Source organism: Leucopleurus acutus (genome assembly GCF_964270905.1).
Source record: "Leucopleurus acutus genome assembly, chromosome: 8".
In the NCBI taxonomy this organism is placed as follows: Eukaryota; Metazoa; Chordata; class Mammalia; order Artiodactyla; family Delphinidae; genus Leucopleurus; species Leucopleurus acutus.
In genome coordinates this window covers 74,146,287-74,168,288 of record NC_139151.1, presented here as the reverse complement: position 1 = coordinate 74,168,288, position 22,002 = coordinate 74,146,287, and the positions used below count along the sequence as shown (strand labels likewise).

Here is a 22,002-nt window from a genome sequence, read left to right as displayed (position 1 = left end):
CCCCGATCAGGGCTCAAACCCGTGTCCCCTGCATTGGCAGGCAGATTCTTAACCACTGAGCCACCAGGGAAGCCCCCTTTCATGTTATATTGATTGATTATATTGAAGTGAAATAAGTATATACATCATGTTCTCAATTTTGCTTCTTGATCTGTAAAGACTAAAATTTACTAGCTGGCTCCTTACAAGAAAAGTTTGCCAACTCTTCTTCTAGATTATCACAGACTCCAAATTTTGCAGTGAAGATGGAAGTACTCAGTTTTCTAATTATAATTCTATTCACAGTCTGAAAGAAATAGACTTTTATAAATCTTCCAGAGTGCTGGGGGTGTTTAGAAGGTGGATTAAACCATTTTCTGCTCACAATTAAATACCTTCTGCCTCACAAATGGCCATTTTACATAATAATGTTTTGTGGACAGAGCTCAATGTGGCTGCTAGATAATAATGTACAGCTAAAAAGAGAAAAATGACATTCCTGCAACGGGAAAGAATGAGAATGAAAAAGGGCACTTTTATCACCAGGAGATGGAGAACCACAGTCACCTGAGGCTGAGTGGCATGTTTCTTGTTCCAAAAATTTGGTAGCGATCTAAAATATAATTAACAGTATTGAGATCAAGCTGCTTCAGACGATATGACATAAAAGCTTCTCTATGCCACAAGCTGGGAAGACAAATTATTGCCTACGTTTCACATTTCCACTGTACTCTGAAGTGAAAAGAATCTCTCGAATCTCAGTTTTAGTTTCTCTCTTTACAAAAGTGCTCTCCTTTGCAGACAAAAGGGGACTTGGCCAGAGACCTAGTTTGAGGCAGAAATATTATCTTCAGCAGCAGAGTCTTTGAGTCCAAAATACAGCCGTACATCCCAAACACCGACCTACCCACCGATTTTTTCCACGTGCTATGGCTGATGGCAGGAGCGGTCAGAGCCGCAGGTAGAATAGGATTAAGGTATCATTTTCACTGTTATTAAAATTCTCCCTTTTGCAGAGCATAACGTCTCTTAGGGCCAACCAGAGTCTTTCTCTGCCCTAGGCTGGAACTCATGTCCACGACTGATCGGTATCATAACAACAGCATCGGCCACGTTTTCTGTTTATTCAGCGCCTTTCCTCACAAGGCTCAGGGCTTTTCATTACCAATCTAAACGTTATGAGTATATATTATCAAAGCCCCAATTGTTTACATCCCCAGCTCTGCCACTCAATATGAACGTCTCTGGGGTAGAAATCACATCCTCTTCATCACCGCCTCCTATGTGCCTAACACAGTGCCTGGCAAATAGCAGATCCTCAAAAGATGCTTGTTAAGTGAACCATGGGGAGGAGGGAAAGATGCAGAATTATAAAACAGAAGGTGTTGAAAGGCAAACTTTGCCTCCTTCACTATTTAACTCAGGACCAGTTTTGAAATGCATCATATATTAGAAATGTGATATAATGCCTTCCTGTGACAATAATCTGTTCCTAACAATAGCTATTCTGCCCTTCCGACTACTGGCAATGATTCTTGCATCCAAAATGCATTAGCTTATAAGCAGCAGTGACTCTGACCATATATCATCTCTCAGTGTTACTGGTTTAATAGCCAATGGGCAAATTCCTTTTCCACTCCCAGGGAATATACAGTGATACATATTGCTTTTCTTCCAAACATTTTTCAACTAAGTATTTTGATACAGTCTAACAGTATCAAAGGCGCAAAGGGTTATGTTTACTATAGGTTGTCCTATTTCAAGAAAGAATAAACCATTTTATAGTAACATATCGCAGATGCCAACACTAAAAATGTTTCCATGATAGCATATCACTCTGAACTCCAGATAGGATGGACAAAGAAATGAAACATCACGAGTGAAATTTAGATACCTACTTTTGCAGTCATCTTGGCCAAAAGCTCTTGTAAATCCATTATTCCTTGCACCAGGCTTAAGAAATCACTGCAAGTCGGACAAGCTCAATAAAGAAAATATAAAATAAATGTTGCTACTGTGCTAACAGAAAAATATATATATTTTTTTAAACAGTAGTTGTTTAGCTATATAAAAGTGTTTTCGCTTTTCTGGTTAAGTGTGACTTCAAAATTGGAGTGAATTCACAGAGGATTTCAGATCTAGATCTTTTCCTTTTATTAATAAGCAAAAAGAAAGGAACAAGGACTAACTGAAAAGGACAGTATGTTTTTACCTTGAAAACATTTTTAAATTTAAACTAAACTCTCATTTTTATTGGGACTAAAGAATTGTGAATTACCACAGAAGCAGCAAAAGTACACTCATATATATCCAAGTCAAGAAGTTTAAAAAATAGTTTATATACATATATTTATATAATTATATGAAACATTACAGACCCAAAACTGCTCATATAATCTCTTCTTACCTTCAAATGTTAATTCTACAAATACATAAGCTTTTTAAAAATCCAAAGACACAGAAGTATTTTAGTATACATAAAACCTCTCACTAACCCCACCACCTCATAAGTCAACAATGTAAACAGTTTGTTTGTATCCTTCCTGAAGTGCTTCTCTGATATTATCAACAAGCTATACAATATTAATAATTCAGAAATGCTTTAAGTTGCTACTTACTGCGATTCAGGTTCGGACACTGTGTTATGTATCCATTCGGCATAAAGATGATTTTCCCATCTTGGATAATCCCCTTGATAACAGAGGAGAGAGGTGGCAATCAGTATTACAGTTACCAGTTCAAATGGCCCCTGTCACATGCTCTCTGCAGGGAAGTTTTCTTTTCTTTTTTTTAGCAAGACTGATAACCATATTCAGAAGGTGAGTTGGCCTTAGTGCACACTGACCTACTCCAAACCATCCTCTTCTAAAAAACTCAAAATATCCATTCATCTTGAGAAAGCTACAATTACTTACCACTGGTTTATGCTAATGATATCACAGAACTAAGGATCCATCAGTCAATGTTCTCAAACTGTCCAACTATAAAGACATTGATGCAATAAAAATTCTCCTCAATGCCCTAGTCATCTTGGAACATTAAATACTGATTTACAGGATTTTTTTAAGTGGGAAAAAGCGACAACAGGAACATATTAGACTAAAATGCTCTACTGATTCATTTAGTCCAGGAAATAAAATTAGACATGGGGAAAACTCCTTAAGAACCTTCCTCTCAGCTACTTGAGTAACATGAGTCTTTGCTGGTGAGTCTTAAGATTTGCTCAACACCTCACTGTGGATAAAAGGTGGTCTTTTAATTCTGCAATTTAGTCTGGAAGAACAGCCCTAATTTAAGAAAGTGTTTGGGGCCACCATCTCTCAATGAAAATATTGACTTGGCTTTTGGATTTTTCACATTGAATTTCAAGATTCCGTTTTTAGGGTATTTTTTCCTGATTTGATGGAAGAGATATTACAGAACGGATGGAACATGTAGAAGCTGGTTCAGAATATTGAGCTTAATCTATAAATAAAATATAGGCTTATGATAGTGTGGTGAGTCTTTCAAAGGAAGCAACATTTAACATTTATGTGCTCATCTTCTAAACAGCAGAAGGTAGTCAGCAAATGCTGTTTCTGCTTATTATTCCAAGATAAAATATTCATTGGAAATATTAATAGAAATAACAGGGTCACAAGGCCTCTTCCTCCGAATTAGATACTTTGATTAACCTCTTCCTCTTCGAGGATGATGCAGTGTCCGTGATTACGAGAAGAGACAGCCTCACCATGGGAAGGAGGTGCCTGCCACAGCTCTTCAAAATGAATTTGTCATCTCTTGCCGGGGAATTACAGGGAGCAATTAATGGAGCACAGTCTAAGTCAATCAGCTTCTTCCTGGCACAAAGCTGCTCAGTTTTTCAAAGCAAATCAACTCCTTTGAGAGGCCAGGGTGCCTTTCAAGCACATGTGAGGAATTTGAGAAAAGCATGGGATTGGCAGTCAGGGGCCCAAGGTTTAAGGTCTGGATCCATTTGTAGCTAACTGGCTGGACTTAATAAGTCAACCACCCTCTCTGAGCTTCATTTGCTTCTCTGGAAAAAGAAGTGCTGCATGCAAAAGCTACAGAACCTTCTAGCACTCAAGTGCTGGGTCAATGAAACAGGCGTCCAAACTGAAAGTGTCACAATTTAAATCTCTGTGCTTTTGCTAACTTTCAAGATAAAAGAAAAAATCAGTCCAGAGCAGACAAAGCGACAGATTTCGCTCAAAGAACAGCCCGTCAGAGAGAACTAAATACACATCAGAAAATATCTGTCTAATGAGGCTGAATATGGATGAAGTTATAGTGACCAACTATTCAGGTTTGCCTGGGATTTAGAGATTTCAGTGCTAAAACTGAGAGATTCCCAGGCAAACCGGGACAGTTGGTCACCCTCCCTGATGCCAAAGTGGCAAAAGCACACGCACCAGGAAAGGATGAGGTCTATCTAATACCTGCTGGTTAGAAGAGGCTAAATCATTCTTATTTTTATCAGCCATGGAAAGGGCCCTCGGAAACCTGGTGTATATTTGTCATGGTATTATCTTTGCCAAAACAAATAAAAAGTCCATTTGAGGGCTTCCCTGGTGGCGCAGTGGTTGAGAGTCCGCCTGCCGATGCAGGGGACACGGGTTCGTGCCCCGGTCCGGGAAGATTCCACATGCCGCGGAGCGGCTGGGCCCGTGAGCCATGGCCGCGGAGCCTGCGCGTCCGGAGCCTGTGCTCCGCAACGGGAGAGGCCACAGCAGTGAGAGGCCCGCGTACCGCAAAAAAAAAAAAAAAAAAAAAAAGTCCATTTGAAAAGGATTTCCCATCCACTTATCCTGTAGCAACATATATTATACATGGCAGTATTCCTTTTGTTTTCTTAATAATTGCCTCTCCCACACCTTTCTTTCACCTGCCTCCCACCTCTGTCTTTCCACTTTTAATCTCCGGCACACGCGTGTGTGTTACACAGATCATTAGGTGAAGATCAATGACGTTGACTCGAACAAAAATGGCAATAAGAACTGACAGCTTCTCAATCCCTATCAACACAAAAACTCAAGGCACTTGATATTTTTTCTGAAAAAGAGGTCATGAGCGTCAGCCCACAGAGTGGCATAAAAACATGTTCTTGCCAAATGAATCAAGATGGGAACGCTAATGTATTTGAACGGATGTAATTCCATGCTGGATTAAATGAAGGGTGGCAATGTACTGTACAAATACCAACTGCAACCCAAAGAAGTGTGAGTGTATGTATGTGAACCTATAAATACATACCTGTGTATATATCCCAGTACCTCCCCATGATAAGAACCAAAAGGTCTTGCACTGAATTGTCATATGAACTAGAGTCATCCCTCAGTAGCTGGAAGGTAGTGGTTCTGGGACCCTCCCTTCCCCCTCCACCACCCACCCACCACAGACACCAAAATCTGTGGATGCTCAAGTCTTTTATATAAAATGGCATAGAACGGTAGGTCCTCTGCACACACAGGTTCAGCATTCACAGAGTCAACCTACTGTAGACTGAAATGGGTTGATTCTGCGGATGTGGAACCTGCAGATGGAGGGCCAACTATTCAGTGCCTGGACATTTGTCAATAAAAGAAGCATTTGCTAAGCCTGTAGTTTTCTTTAGAAAATGGAGTTTTATAAAGTATAAAGCAACGAACAACAAAGAAGCTCGATCAGCCTTATTTCTCCCAGAAAAATCATCTGGGAGGATTTCTATAGATGAAAATGTACCTTAGAGCACAGCAACTTCTCCCCAGAAAAGATGAAATAAGGGATAAAAAGACAGAATTTCTATCATTTCTCTTCATTTCACTTTAAATGTATCTACACTTAACTGAAAAAAAAAGAAAAACTCTGGCTGGGCCTGTAAGTAGTGGACCTCATTCGTACCATTCACCACAGCAGTATTTCTCAAACTGCCAGTTTCTTAAGAATCACATTGAGTATTTGTTTAACATCAGATTCCTGGGTCAACCCCGGACTCTGTTTCAGGAGGGTTGGAGTGGGCCCGGGAATCGGCATTTTTAAAGGCCGTCCCAAAGGATTCCCATGAAAGGTCAAGGGGCCCACTTTGAAAAACACTGCCGTGTTGTCAATCACTTGGATTTTCTGGAGCAAGAGTGTTTACTCCTTACAAGTTCAGAGTGGTGAAAGCAGCACCTGGATCCAGGACACGAACAGAGTAAAATCTTACTGATTTGGAACTGAATGGCAACTAACCAAATCACTAAATTATAAGAACTGTGAAAGCAAAACTCATAGGTTTTCACCTCAGCTTTCCCTGCCATTCCTATCATAGTATATTTCACGAAGTAGGTACAATCAATACCTAACCTGCATCAAATTCCTAAAAACTATAAATTATATAATTGTAAGAGAGCAAAATTTGCCACTCTAAATGTCTCATTGGCTTGCAGATTATTTAGACCTGAAAACAATCAAGGCCCAAAAGGCTCAGGAAGAAACTCTGACCTTCCCCCTAATTGCCTAAAAGAACTTAGATAGAGGGCCTGTTCCCAGAATAGAACTGTCATCAGAAATATCTGCAAGGAATATGAACTAGGTGTGGTGGGGCAACTTAGAGATCAGCGTGCACTCTGCATCCCATTGTCTCTGCATGGCCCAGCAAACATTTATTTACTGAACATTTGCTTTGCCATCTCCGTGTGAATTGCCTACCTCCCCTTGAGTCCCAAAGACCTACCACCACACTCTCTGTTGTTGTCTTTACCCGAAGACAGTATTTAAGGTGAGGGTTTCAGCTCTTTTGGTAAGCTACTCAGTTTTCCTGGGTCTCTGCCATGTGTACATGTTATTAAAATTTGTTTTGAGTTTCTGCTAATTGGTCTCATGTCAATTGAATTCTTAGACTTGTCAGAAGAACCTAGAAGGGCAGAGGAAAACTTCTTCCTCCCTGACGCAATACTGAATTATAATTTTCACAGCTGTTAAGAGTCTGTGAAAATCATGTAGAATGCTAGTTGTTAAACTAGGGGAACATATCAGAATTTCAGAGGAGGGTGAGGGAGCACAGTCATGTATGAAATTTTGACAGTGGTTCTGAGGTGATTTTGAGATGCCCGATGAAAACTACTGATCTAGGGCCAGATTACCTGGTCATTTGACCTATGAAAAATCTAAAGCTCTGATACTTTAATTAGCTTTCCTAAAGGACACCTTAATCTTTGGCCATCAACTACAGGTCTACTAACTCCAAATGAGGGCTGGGCCACTGCAACACAGTGTAAGTAAAATATATCATTTGAGAAAGTCTCACAGTTATGTGGGCTTTGTAGCACAAAATGGTGCTACAAGGAAGTCCTGTTATCAAAGTGAGGTTCTATCTTAACTGCCTTCATGGAAAGATAGTATTCAACCAGCCATAATGAATTATTTGCATTAGATACTAACAGCTTGCTAAAACAGTTTTTCAATGCTGGAAAACTGAGGTCCTTTTAGGTAGCCTAACATTCTCCCCTGCAATCTTATTTGCACTATTAATTTGCTAAACAATCCATTTTCTTGTTGTTAGTGCAATGCTAAATCTCAGTTCCTCTGAGGATCTAAAAAATTTCCTAAGGGGCAGAACCCAAATTAATAAGCTTTTACTATCAGTACGATGGAAAGAAGAAAAACAGATATTTTTTCCTCTTTGTGACATCCACCTGTTGCCACCTTCTGCTTCCCCCTGCACTCAGCTCACCAGGCACTGAAAACTAAATTTGTACCAGGCAGGTTATACATTATGGGTTTTTTGTCTGGGGCACTGATGCCCATTATTTCCGTGGTTCCAAGAACATTTACTCATTTCACAGTAAGAAATATAGGAAGATGCAATAAAAAGATTAGAAAAATTATGCCATTATTTATCCTCTTCTGTATGGAATAACTATTAGGCAAACCCTACTAACACCTGGAGCTTTCTGATACAAATGAAAGCAGCTTTGCCGCCAAACAAATGCTAATTCTTTTTTTACCGCTCTTATTTCCCTGCAGATCTCTGTTTACATTGAAGAAAATGGTTCCATTTTTTTGTATGCTAAAGCACTGAAACAAATTGCTTTAAAAGGGAAAGGAAAAGGAGGTGGGGAGAGTTCCTGGAAGGCATGTAAATATATGGATGAGGATGTGTTCTGTTTATAAACTGGCAAGGACCCAAGCCTTGGCAGCAGGCTAGCAAAAAGTAAGACTTGGGAAACCGACAAGGAGGATTTTCACAATGCAGCCAATTATGTATTTCTGCCCTGAAGACAGTTAATAAAATATTCCAGCTTGCATAAAAGCCAAGAAAGACACTTGTCGACTTTCATTATGATCAATAAAAACTGTCAGTTCATTAGCGTATCATTAGCTGTCCTGCTGTTTCCAAAGCCTTAATGCACAGAAATATTAATCTACAAATATGTAAGATTCCCCAGTTCTGTGACTTTGACTTTCTGCATGAAAGGAAAAGTGAGAATTAGAGATGGGAGGAATCCAATATAGCTTCTTTTTCTATGTGCCTATAAACATATGTTTACCATCTGTGGAATTATGGGAACCAGCTGAGGTAAAAAAAACAACAGCTGTGGCATTAAAAAAAAAAAATAGTAATTTCACTTCCCAGTGACAGCTCAGCTGTTAAGGAGACAGTGAAGTCCAGGTAAGGGAACGGTTTCAGACCCAAGTTCACCAGACAGAAAATAGCGAGAGACAGAGACAGAAAGCCTTGGCCTCTGTGAAAGGCTTTGAGATGGGAATTCTCCACGGGATCTCAACTATTTAGAAACTGTCAGAACACCCCAACCTCTGAAGCACTGTGATTCACCTAGGCTTACCCTCGGAATAATGACAGCATAATCATCTTAGAATGCATCAAAGGGAAATTGAGCGGTAGGCAACCACCTTGATAATGAAAACCTATGACAATCAGAAGATTCAGATAAGTCTATCACTACTGGCCAACTATTTTCTCAAATGAATGCTGTTTTGAAGCGAAGAAATTCCCAGCCTGTGTTCTGTGTCTCTGATAGGAAGTAACTAAAGCCAGAGGCTTACGAGCCAAGCAACAAGCAAGTGACTCCACCCTCTGCTCTTTTATCAGCAGCACCCTCATTGCACTATTCCTAACGATGCACCAGGACCCAGAAATTAGGTTTGACAAGTGAGCTTTTGCTTTTACTTTGCCTATGAAATGATGTATTCATACTTAAAATAGAGAACAATACAGTTTTAACCTGAAAACACAACATAAGCATTATTTACTTCTGGAGCCAAAAGGCAGGTGTGGTTCTTGGACCCAGCAGGCAGCTTCTACCAGGTATATATTAAAAGCCTGATAAGTCATCGGAGAAGTGACTGCCTCTTTTACAGGGAGATTTCTGCAGCATTGATCAAGATAATTTCTGTAATGAGACAGTGATACATTCCCCCTACCCCAGCCATCTCATCTCACCAAAGGATGGAATGAAACACGGGCTGGTATACAGGGAGATGAGTTTTGAAAGGTTTCCTTCTAAAGAGCTATTGGATGGCGCTACTCCTGTAGGGGAACAAGGAGAATCACAGTGCTCCCTAGGGAGATGTGGTGTGTGGAACTGCCACCTCCCTTTGGTGCTTCTCACTGGGACCACCTGTTTCTTTGGGCTAGAGCCCTGGAAAAAGACAGGTCTGTCTCCTCCAGAGCACATGGCATACCTAAGTGAAATACTCCACCATCTAACACAGTGACTAGTACATAGCAAGCAAGCCCCTAAAAAATATTTGTTGACTGAATAAGCAAAAATATTGAAAAAGAAAGTTCTAAGCTTCAATCCTATTTCCATCACTTGCAAACTACGTGAGACTGGCAAGTTGCTTAATCTTTCTGAGCCCCATTGCCTGATTTACACAGTAGGGATAACACAGTTGGCCCTTTGTAACCACAGATGCACAGTTCACAGCATACATGGGTTGTATATAAGGGACTTGAGCTTCCATGGATTTTGGTATCCACAGGGGTGTTGGAAACAGGATACAGAGGGACAATTATAATAACTACCTTATTAGGATTCTCTGAAGGTGACACATAATTAACTAAGATAATATATGTACAGCCAGACTAGGTCTAGAACGTAGAAAGCAGTTAATAATTGTTGGTACTCTCTTTCTCATCCCCACAACCCACCTCCGCAGGAAAATGATTGTCCAAGTCTGTAAACACCCGTTGTGTTTTCTGCCTGTATCAGGTATTTGGGCTCTTAAGCAAGGATTCCTTATATCTACAGAGAATCATACACTCATCAAGCTGGAATAGATAACAGGACAAACTATTCTCCCTGTCTTAATCACAAGCTCCCAACTAAAACAGAAGTCCCTAAAAGGCAGCAAAAGTGCCTGCCTTTACTACAGTATAGAGTTAAGCGTATACGGAGCATTAAATACATAAGAAAGAGGGAGAAGGAATGCATGCTGAAAACCTACTAAGTGCTGGGTGCTTTTAATATATATATTCTTATACAATCTGCATTACCTTTATGAGAGACATCTTTGCACTTTACAAATAAGGCAGATTCATAGCTAGTGCATTTATTCATTCATGTTAAGAGTACATCATCTGCCAACGGTGCACCTGATACTATTTGAAGCACTTGTTGAATAAAACAGACACAGTTCTGACCCTGGTAAATCTTAGAATCTAGATAATGTGACCAATAAGAAACAAGTAAGCCCCCCTATAAACTATTCAGGATCAGCTACCTAATTTGTAGAGTCCCTTGTTCAAAACTTATTGAAAACTTGAAGGTAGCAATAGCAGAGCCTTAAACCAATCATGGGGGCTTTTTTTTTTTTTTTTTTTTTTGCAGTACACAGGCCTCTCCCTGTTGTGGCCTCTCCCGCTGCGGAGCACAGGCTCCGGACGCGCAGGCTCAGCAGCCATGGCTCACGGGCCCAGCCGCTCCGCGGCATGTGGGATCTTCCCGGACCGGGGCACGAACCCGTGTCCCCTGCATCGGCAGGCGGACCCTCAACCACTGCGCCACTAGGGAAGCCCTCTATTTTTATAGAGACTGTATTCCTTATTATGTCTGGTCACTAAAATCTCTGTTCTGGATCTTGTGTTCAGAAAGTTTTTAGACCAAGATTTCCTTGAATGCCAGGAGCTGAGAGAGGGGGGAAGTTGGGGGAGAGCACGCTATATGCTGGAGCCCTCATTAACACTTAGCCATGCTTGCACTGATCCTAGGGATCAGCCCAAAGTGAATGCTTATGGTATTCTCAGGTCTTTTCTGAGCATGAATCTTGCTCTGGGCATGCATATAGCTCTCTAAATTCCCCATATACGTGATTGCTTTTGAATGCCTTAAACTGCCCAAAGAATCTCTCTCCTCAGCTCTTCCTCCTATCTCTAGATTGTCTAATGTGTGTCAACTGTACGCTTTTGCCCCAGATTGTTTGGTAGCTTTGCAATATTTTCAAGAAATGTCCACCAATTTTTTTGGCCTGGGAGAATTCTGAGTTAGGTGAAATAGAGGTAAGTGCCTTGCATCAGTCCTTCAGATAGTCCCAGACAGAACAGACATACAAAATAATTTGTAGATAAGATTTGCTCTGCTCCCTCTAGAGCCAGGGACCATTTTCCCACACTGGAAACATGGGCTGACATCTTCAAGACTGCCACTGAGCTGTAGCTGGTGTGGGGCGAGGGCAAGTAAAAATGCCATAAAGCTTTCCTGCTATTTTGATGTTGCCTTTTTCTTGATTCAAAATTAACTTGGTTGCTACAAACATTTAATGTTTGCCAAAATTCTGACCAAGTTGGTTCTAACAGTTTCTGCTTATTTTTTGATGTTTCTGTGGAAGTAAAGAAACTTGGAGCTGCCTACTCCACTGTTTATTGACATCCAGCTACCTGTGTTCTAACAATCCCTCCTGGATGCAGTCTAAAGTTGGAGAGACACTAATCTAAAAAGACACTAAAGCAGAAGCTAATTATTGACTATATCTTATATTTTGTGAGATCTTTATAGAGACCAAGGTGAAACACTAATCTAGACCATCAACACATGTCACCTATGTCAGTGCACTCAAATTTGAGCCTTCAAATCTACAGCTCAAAACCAGTGAGAAAGGCCTTTTAAAAATATATAAATTCCCAAACCCTACAGTTCAGATTCTCAACAAGTGGGTCTAGGTAGGCATAGAAATTTGAATTGTAAACTCTTCCCATCTGATTATGATGTCTTTCCATGACTGGGAACCAGTTGCTGCCCTTCACTACAGAGGTAAGACCCCTAAGAAAAGTGTAGCTTCACCAGTGGGTAACTAGCTACAAAACAAGAAATAGCATAAGTGAGAGCCAGTTTGGAACAGAGAGACAAATTTCTGATGATTCTTGGACACGTGGAAAATCATAGGACATGAAAAAAATCACCTGTATGGATATGGATATATGTACATATTTATACACATACATGTGAATTATCACCCTGAAAAATTATGTCATGATTTTTAATTTCAAATATTTATGATGTACAGAAGGGTTGAAACCAAACTACAGCAAATACCTGTGAACTTCCCACCCACCTTAAATAAAATGTTATCACTATAGTTGAAGAGTTCTGGGTACCCATCTCTAATAAAATCCCCATTTATTCCTCTTAGAAGTTAAACTAGTCTGAATTTAGTGCTTATCATTCCCATGCATTTTCCTTTTTACATGTGAATGTATAAATAAGCAATAAATTAGACTGTTTTGATTTTTACACATACAAATGATTTAATACCATAATGTTCTCCTGCTACTTGCTTTTTCATTCAACATTATGTTTGCAATTCATCAATTTTTATTCAAGTTCTATGATTTTAATATTTACCACAATTTAAACCTTCTCCCAGTGATAGTTTTTTCCCAAATTTTTGAAATTACAAAAGAAAGAAATTGTTCCTGTGATAATGTCTGTACATATCTTCTTGGGTACATGAGTTTCTTCAATGAAGAAACATAGAAAGAAGAGTCTCTTCAGTGTTTATACCTGTAAGTTGGGTTCCTGTATCATAAGGTACACACATCTTCAACTTTATACAAAATCTCCCTAATTGTTCTTAGTATTCTACCAATGCAAGTTTCCACTACAATGAGTATGTGTCCTGTTCCCAACTGTCTCCCTCACACTTAATATTGTCAGGTTTTTTGCTGGGTTTTTTTTTTTTTTTTTCCATTTTTGTCAGGCTGATGGCTAAGAAATTGTATCTACTAATGGTTTTAATTTGCATTTCCAAGATAGCTACTGAAATGGCAATCCTTTTAGTACATTCATTGGCTATTCACGTTTCCACTTTGGGGAACTGCCTTTTCGTATCTTTTGCCAGAATTTTTATTGAGTTATAAGAATAATCCTTATTGATTTATAGCATTTCTTTAATGGATACTATGTCTTTGTCAACTGATCTTGTTGTCAAGATCATCTGTGATGAGATCTTTTTATTCTACATATTAAACTTATCAATATTTCCTTTAAAGATTCTTTATTTTTTAAGCTTAAGAAATTTTTCTCGAAGAACATGAAGATATGCTCCTACGTTGTCTTCTAAAACTTGCAAAGTTTTGCTTTAACATTTAGCTTTTAAATCAACTGTATTTGTAAATTTTTGTGCATATGCTGTGCAAATACATATTTAAAGCTTTTCCTGTCACCATACACAAAAATCAATTACATCAATTAATATATACATGAAATATTTAAATAACTGATTTTCCTAACCATTTATCAATGAATACATCTTTTCCCCATTGATTGGGAATGCCACTTCAAGTTTCCAAGTTGCCACATGTAATGGAAGAGTATCCTTCTGGCTTCTCCATTCTGTTCTATTGATGCATGTGCCAGTTCTTGCACCAATATGACATTATAAGATTCCTATAACCTTATAATAAGCCTTTGTATCTGAAAAATCCAAGTCCCTCTCCCATTTTCTTCTTCAGAATTGTCTTCATTATTCTTGTTCTTTAATTTTTCATTAGAATTTTAGAATCAGCTTGTAGATTCCACCCAAAAACAAACAAAAAAATCCTGTTGGGAATTTACTACAGGCTCACAGAATCCAGCGATGAATTTGAGAAAAACTGACTTTACTGCTTTAAGCCTCCTTCTCCAAGAACATGGTATATTTCTTCCCATTTAGGTGTTCTTTAATATAGTTTTTAATAGAATTTTACAATTTGCTTCATAACTGTCTTGTATATATTTGATTTTGTTAAGTACTTACACATTTTTTATATTATAAACAAAATATTATATTTAACTGTATCTTTGTTATTGCTAGTGTTGCTACTTTTGTTCAGCAATGCAATTGATTTTGTTTTTCGATTTTGTATTTATGCAAATGAAATGAAAACTTTTGTTCGCACAAAAAGCGTCCAACAGTGCTTCTGAACTCTCTTGGTCATTCTAATAATTCATGAGTCCAATTTTTTTGTAGACAATTATATAATTCATGAATAATTATATTTTTCTTTTTCATAATCCTTAAGGTTTTAATTTACTTTGCTGGTAAGAATCTACAGTATAGTGTCAAAAAGAAACACGGTAATAGGGATGGCCTGTATGATTCCCGACTTTAACAGGAATTCTCTTAATATTTAAACCATAAGTACGATGTTTCTATGTATGTTTTCTTATGTACTTTTTTATCAGTTTCATGAAGTTTCCTTCTATTCCTATTTTGCTAAGAACTTTTTTTTATCATGAGTCAGGACTGAATTTTATGTAGTGCTTTTCTGCCTCTTGAGATGACCACAGTATTTTTTTCTCCTTTGTTTCATGTGTTGAATTATGTTAATAAATGTTTTGGTGATAAAAACAAATTTATATTGTTGAAATAACCAACAACTGGGTCTCTCGCTCTCTCTCATGCACACACACACACTGCTAGATTCAGTTTGCTAATATTTTGTTTACATTTTTAATCTAATCTGTGTTCAAAAGTAAATTGCCTTGTATTATACAATTCCTTTCTTATACAGTCCTTATCTAGTTTAGGAATCAAGGTAACCCTATCTTCATAAATGAGTGTTCTCATTTATTCTCTTCTCTGGAAGAGTTTATGTAAGATTGGAATGGTTTCCTTGGATGTAATAGAACTTGCCTGTAAAACCGTCTGAACCCAGCAGTTATTTGGTGGAAAGACATTGTAGACTAAAAAAATGGTCACAGTCCTTTGCTCTTTTCTGGGTCCATGCCCTGTGTAATGGGAATTTGTATCCCACCAAAAGGTGGAATCAATTTCCCAGACCCTTGGAATCTGGCCTTGTAACTTCTTTGGCCAAAGTAATGCAGGAAAAATAATATACAAGTTTCAAGCATAGGCTTCAAAAGGCCATTCCCACATCTGCTCCAGCTCTAGAAACCCTGATCAGCCACCATGTAAACAAGCTTGGGCTAGACTGGTAGGAAATGAGAGATCACATGAAGCAGAGATGAGCCATCAAACTAACGGCCATTCTAGTACAGCCAGCCCCCAGAAAACCTAGGAGCTAACCAAAGATGCATGATTAAACCCACTGAGAATATGAGAACAACTTACCAAAGCCCAGCCCAAAACGCCAACTCACAAAATTCTGAGCTACAGAAATGGTTGCTGTCTCAAACCATTAAGGTTTGAGTTGATCTGCTATGCATCAAAAGCTAACTGATACAACAGATTTCGAATCATGAATTCCTGATGATACATTAATGATTCTAAGACTACCTGGGTTTTGCACCTTTTAAGTCCATTTTGATAATTTATATAGTTTTAAGAAATTGTTCATTTTTCGGTCGTTTTCTATTTTATTGGCACAAAATTGTTAATAATTAATAACCATTGTTTTAATTTTTGCAGTGATTTTTGTGTGCTTTTATTATTTATATTGGTTTTCATACCTTCTCCCATTTTTTCTTGTTCAGACTTCCAGATGTTCAGTCTAAGTTATTCTTTTCAGAAGAAGTTGCCTTTTATCACTGGCTACTGTTAAGATGTTCTCTGTGACCTTGGGGTTCTGCTATTCTGCTAATATGTCTAGCTGTGGCTTTCTATTTATCATCATTTGTGTAATAGATTATTAAAATGTTAAATTCTTCCCTTCCTTGCATCCATATCCTTGCAATGTCATATTGCAGAATAGTCCTACGAGAGAGGAAGTCTATTTATTTACCCCTCACTCCTGGCTTTCATCATATGACTTGCTTTGGGCAATAAATTAGTAGCAAATGCAATCAAGCAAAGAGAGCCTTGAAATGCACTAGTGCTGTAAGGCTTCCTCTTTTTCTTACACTTGGAAACTCAAGACTGCCATGTGGATAAGCCTGAGCAGACTCCACACATGGGGAAGAACTGCAGTATACCAGTCAACAGCCAATCTACCACCAGAGATGTGAAGAAGCTACCTACTGACCAACCAAATGACAACAGACATATCAGAGAGCCCAGTAGATACCAGCATACCCAGACCAAGTCAGAAAGATCATCTCATTAACCCAAAGAATTATGAGCTAAATAAAAAGGCGAGGGACTTCCCTCGTGGCGCAATGGTTAAGAATCTGCCTCCCAATGCAGGGAACATGGGTTTGAGCCCTGGTCCGGGAAAATCCCACATGCCGCCAAGCAACTAAGCCCGTGCACCACAACTACTGAAGCCCGCGCGCCTAGAGCCCGTGTTCCGCAACAAGAGAAGCCACTGCAGTGGGAAGCCCACACACCACAACGAAGAGTAGCCCCTGCTCGCCGCAACTAGAGACAGCCCGCGCGCAGCAATGAAGACCCAACACAGTCAAAAATAAGTAAATAAATAATTTTTAAAAAAATAGTTTAAGCTTCTAAGTTTTCTAAGTGACTTATGACAGCAAGAGCTTACACTTTGATTGCACTGTTTTGTGTAACAAGAATTGATGTCTTATCAACTTTAGAGAATCCTTAGCCATCATACTTCTAATAGTGCCCATAACCCCTTTCTCCCATTATCTTTTGGAATTTTTAAATATTTATGGAAGCATATACATACATACACACACTAAATACATATAAGCAAAACACATACATAAAATTTTTTTCCATATATATGCATCTTCCCTACATCTTAACCTTTCCTATTTTCCTCTATCCCTGCACTACAATTAAGGTAATCATTTGACAATATTTTCCATTTCACAAATGCTCTCTCTACCTGTGTCTAATTTACTGTTTAGCAGATTCACTGAGTTTTTTTCACTTCAATAACTGTATTTTTCATTTCTGGAAGTAACTTTTTTTTTTTTTTTTGCGGTACGCGGGCCTCTCACTGTTGTGGCCTCTCCCGTTGCGGAGCACAGGCTCCGGATGCGCAGGCTCAGCGGCCATGGCTCACAGGCCTAGCCGCTCTGTGGCATGTGGGATCTTCCCAGACCAGGGCACAAATCCGTGTCCCCTGCATCGGTAGGCGGACTCTCAACCACTGCGCCACCAGGGAAGCCCGTTTCTGGAAGCAACTTTTGACTCGAATCTCCCTGGTCATATTTATCATCTCTAGTCATCATGCATTTTTTTAATTTGTTATTTTGCTTCTTTAAACATTTTAAGTATAGGGATTTAAAGAATTCTTTATCTTGTAATTCCAATTTCTACAGCCCTTTGAGGGATAATTGGGAAGTTTGTTGTGTCTTCCCATTCTTACTCATGATGGCTAAAAACTCATATTTGCATGAACTTAATCTGTAGTAATCTTGTGAAGTTTGCATGAAAAGTGATTTTCCCAAAGATAATTTGTATTTTCTTCATTAAGAATCCCAAGGTGCCCAACCCAGGATCACATTAAGATAGTTTCTTGAGCTTCATGAGTATATAAATCCAAATTTTACATCTGTTTGATGTCAAGAGCTGTGGTTTCAAATTCTTATCAGGGAACTATTTTTTGTGTGTGTGGAGATAAAGCAGAGAAAAGCTAGTCAATAGACTGCCTCCCTTTGCTAAGTAGTAGACTATTTCTGCCTACCCTTTCACTGGAGGGGTGGTCTTCTGAATCATGGCTTTATTTCAGAAGTTTCTGTCCCAACCTCTAAGCTTGCATGGAATCTAAGCCATTTTCCCCATCCCACAGAGAATGTTGAATTTAAGGCTCTAACTGGAACTTTTATACATTGCTAATGAGAGTGTAAAATAGTATAGCCACTTGGAAAAATTCAATGGCATTTTTTATGAAGTTAAACATACACTTAATATACGACCCAGCAATCCCACTCTGACATATTTACCCAAATAAAAATGAAAACTTTTGTTCATACCAAAACCTGTATGCAAATCTTTTAATAGCTTTATTCATAAATGCTAAAAACTCAAAACAACCTAAATGTTCATGAACTAAGGAATGAATAAACAAATTGTAGTATATCCATAGAACAGAACTGGAATGTTACTCAGCAATAGAAAAGAATGAATCCCTGAAATACACAACAACATGGGTGAACCTCAACACATATACATACTTACATAAATGGTTCCATTTATAATGCATTCTGGGAAAGGCAAAAATAGGGCCAGACAACAAATCAGTGGTTGCTAGACGTTTAGGATGAGGAGAAGACTTGAATAAAGTGCAGCACAGGGGAATGTTTGAAGGTTATGGAACAATCTTTTATCTTGATGGTAGTTACATGACTGCATAGATTTTCCAAAACTTACAGAACCATACATTTAAAAAGGAGAATTTTATTGTATATAAATTATACCTTAATTTTTAAAAAAGGAAAAGGAAAGAAAAGCCCAGGACCAGATGGTTTCACTGGTGAATTCTACCAAACACTTAAAGAATTAATGTCAATCCTTCCCAAACTCTTTCAAGAAACTGAAGAGGCAGGAACACTCCCAAACTTTTTTTTCAAGGCCAGCATTAGCCTGATACTAAAACCAGATAAGTACACTACAGAAAAAGAAAACTATAGACCAGTATCTTTGATAAATATAGATGCAAAAATTCTCAAAATATTAGCAAACCAAATTAAAGAGTACATTAAAGGAACATACACCATGATCAAGTGAGATTTATCCCTGGGATGCAAGGATGATTCAACATATGCAAATCAATAACTGTGATACACCACATTAATAGAATGGAAGATAAAAATCATGATCATATCAGTAGATGCTCTGTCAAAAACATCTGACAAAATGCAGTATCCTTTCATGATAAAAACACCCAAGTTGGGCTTCCCTGGTGGCGCAGTGGTTGAGAGTCCACCTGCTGATGCAGGGGACACTGGTTCGTGCCCTGGTCTGGGAGGATCCCACATGCCGCGGAGCAGCTGGGCCCGTGAGCCATGGCCATGGAACCTGCGCGTCCGGAGCCTGTGCTCCACAACGGGAGAGGCCACAACAGTGAGAGGCCCGTGTACCACAAAAAAACCAAAAAACCAAAAAATCAAAAAAAAAACACCCAAGTTGGGCATAGAAGGAACACACTTCAACATAGTAAAGGCCATATATGACAAGCCCACAGCTAACATCATACTCAACAGTGAATGGTTGAAAGCTCTTCTTCTAAGATCAGGAAAAAAGACAGGGTATCCACTCTCACCACTCTTAAATCAACATAGTACTACAAGTCCTAGACAGAGCAATCAGGCACGAAAAAGAAAAAAAAAAAAAAAAAGGTTTCCAAATTAGAAAGGAAGAAGTAAAAATGTCTTTGCTTGCAGATATGATCTTATACACAGAAACTCCTAAAGACTCCACCAAAAGACTTTTATAACAAATCAGTGAAGTCAGTAAAGTTGCAGGGTACATAATCAAAATATATAAATCAGTTGCATTTACATACACTAACAACAAAATATCCAAAAAAGAAATAAAACAATTTCATTGACGATAGCATCAAAAATAATAAAATACTCAGCGATAAATTTAACCAAGGAAATGAAAGATCTGTATACTGAAAATTACAAGACTTTGATTAAAAACTGAAGAAGACACAAATGGAAAGATATCCTATATGTTCATGGATCAGAAGAATTACTACTGTTAAAATGTCCACACTACCCAAAGCAATCTGTAGATTCAATGCAATTCCTTTCAAAATTCAAATGGCATTTTTCACAGATATTGAAAAAAAAACCCTAAAATTTGTATAAAATCACAGAAGACCCCAAATAGCAAAAGTAATCCTGAGAAAGAACAACAAAGCTGGAGGCGTCACACTTCTGGATTTCAAACTGTACTACAAAGCTATAGTAATCAAAACAATATGATACTAACCAAAAACAAAAACAAAAAGACACACAGACCAATGGAACAGAATTGAAACCCAAAAATAAATCCTTGCCTATAGAGTCAACTAATATTTGCAAACCATACGCCTGATAAGGAGTTAATATCCAAAATATACAAAGAATTCATACAACACAATAGCAAGATAAAGTCTGATTTTAAAATGGGCAGAGGAACTGAAGAGACATTTTTCCTAAGAAGACATGCAAATAGCCAAAAGGTACACGGAAAGGTGCTCAGCATCACTAATCATCAAAAAATGCAAATAAAAAACCATTATGAGATATCACATTATACCTTTTAAAATGCCTATCCTCAAAAAGACAAGAGATAACGAGTGTTGGAGAGGATTAGAGAAAAGGGGAACCTTGTGCACTGTTGACAGAAATGTAAATTGGCACCGCCACTATGAAAAGCAACATAGAGGTTCCCCAAAAAGTTGAAAATAGAACCGCCATGTGATCCAGCAAGCCCACTTCTGGGTGGCTTCCACATAATGTGGGGTACATATCCAAAGGAAATGAAATCACTACCTCATAAAGATATCTGCAGCCCCATGTTCACTGCAGCATTATTCATAATAACCAAAATATGGAAACCACCTAAGTGTCTGTAAACAGATAAATGGATAAAGAAGATATGGTATGTCTGTGTACACACACACACACACACACACACACACACACACACACACACGAGTGGAATATTACTCAACCATGAGAAAGAAAAAAATCCTGCCATTTGCAACATGGATGGACCTTGAGGGCATTATGCAAAGTGAAACAAATCAGACAGAGAGAGAAATCATGTATAATATCACTTGTATGTGGAATCTAAAAACCTAAGTCATAGAAACAGAGAGTAGAATGATGATTGCCAGGATTTAGAGGGAGTGGGAGAAATGGGAAGATGTTGGTCAAAGAGTAACAGCTTCCAGTTATAATATGAATAAGTTCTGGGGATCTAATGTACAGCATGGTGATTATAGCTAATAAGATTGTATTATATAATTGAAAGCTGCTAAGAGAGTAGATCGTAAATGTTCTGTCCACAAAAAAGAAATGATAATTATATGATATGATGGAGATGTTAGCTAACATTATGGTAGAAATCATTTTGTAATATATTAAGTGTGTCGAACTGTTGTATACCTTAAACACACATAATGTTACATGTCATTGATATCTCAATAAAGTTGGAATAGAGAAATAGATTAAGAGAAAGAAAAGGAATAAACTTAAATATCTACCTTCCTGATATTGGCCTATAGCCCTCTGGTTTTCACTTCCCTTCATGTATTTAGCCTCTAAGGATATACCTTGTTGTAAGTGCAATGACAAATCATAAAAGATTTCTGTTGTTTTATCCAGCATTTACAGGCATTTTGAAGCAAGAGGATTTTAAAAATATCTAGTCGACCATACTGCCAGAAGCAAAATTCTGCCATTCTATTGAAGAACAAGGCAATCTTTAAATTTCATGATGTTTTTAACTTTTTCAATTCACTTTATCACTGAATCCTCATGTTTCTATGAATGCAGTTATTGTATTGGGTTGGCCAAAAAGTGCGTTCAGCGTTTTTCCAAAACACCTTATAGGAAAACTCGAACGAACTTTTTGGCCAACCCAATATTACCCTCTTTGTAGACAGGAAAACCAAAGCTCATGGAAGTTGAGTCGTTTCTTATTGTTTATCTAGACTAGACATCCACCCAAAACTGAATTAACAGGTTCTGACAATGAAAACCAATTTGAAGATTACCTTAAATCTCCCAGAAGTAGGGCAATAAGAAACATTTT

General features: G+C 38.2%; 1 protein-coding gene across 3 annotated transcripts in view; it reads right to left on the bottom strand.

Moving 5' to 3' along the window:
* Positions 1-22,002, bottom strand: part of NELL1 (neural EGFL like 1) — a gene marked incomplete at both ends in the record, with an annotated part of 883,126 nt that overhangs the window by 692,764 nt on the left and 168,360 nt on the right. For all 3 annotated transcript variants that reach the window (XM_082845633.1, XM_082845634.1, XM_082845635.1), the window contains 2 exons: positions 1,878-1,960; positions 2,598-2,670. In XM_082845633.1, coding sequence (XP_082701759.1) covers positions 1,878-1,960; positions 2,598-2,670 — 156 coding nt within the window. The remainder of the gene's footprint in view (positions 1-1,877; positions 1,961-2,597; positions 2,671-22,002) is intronic.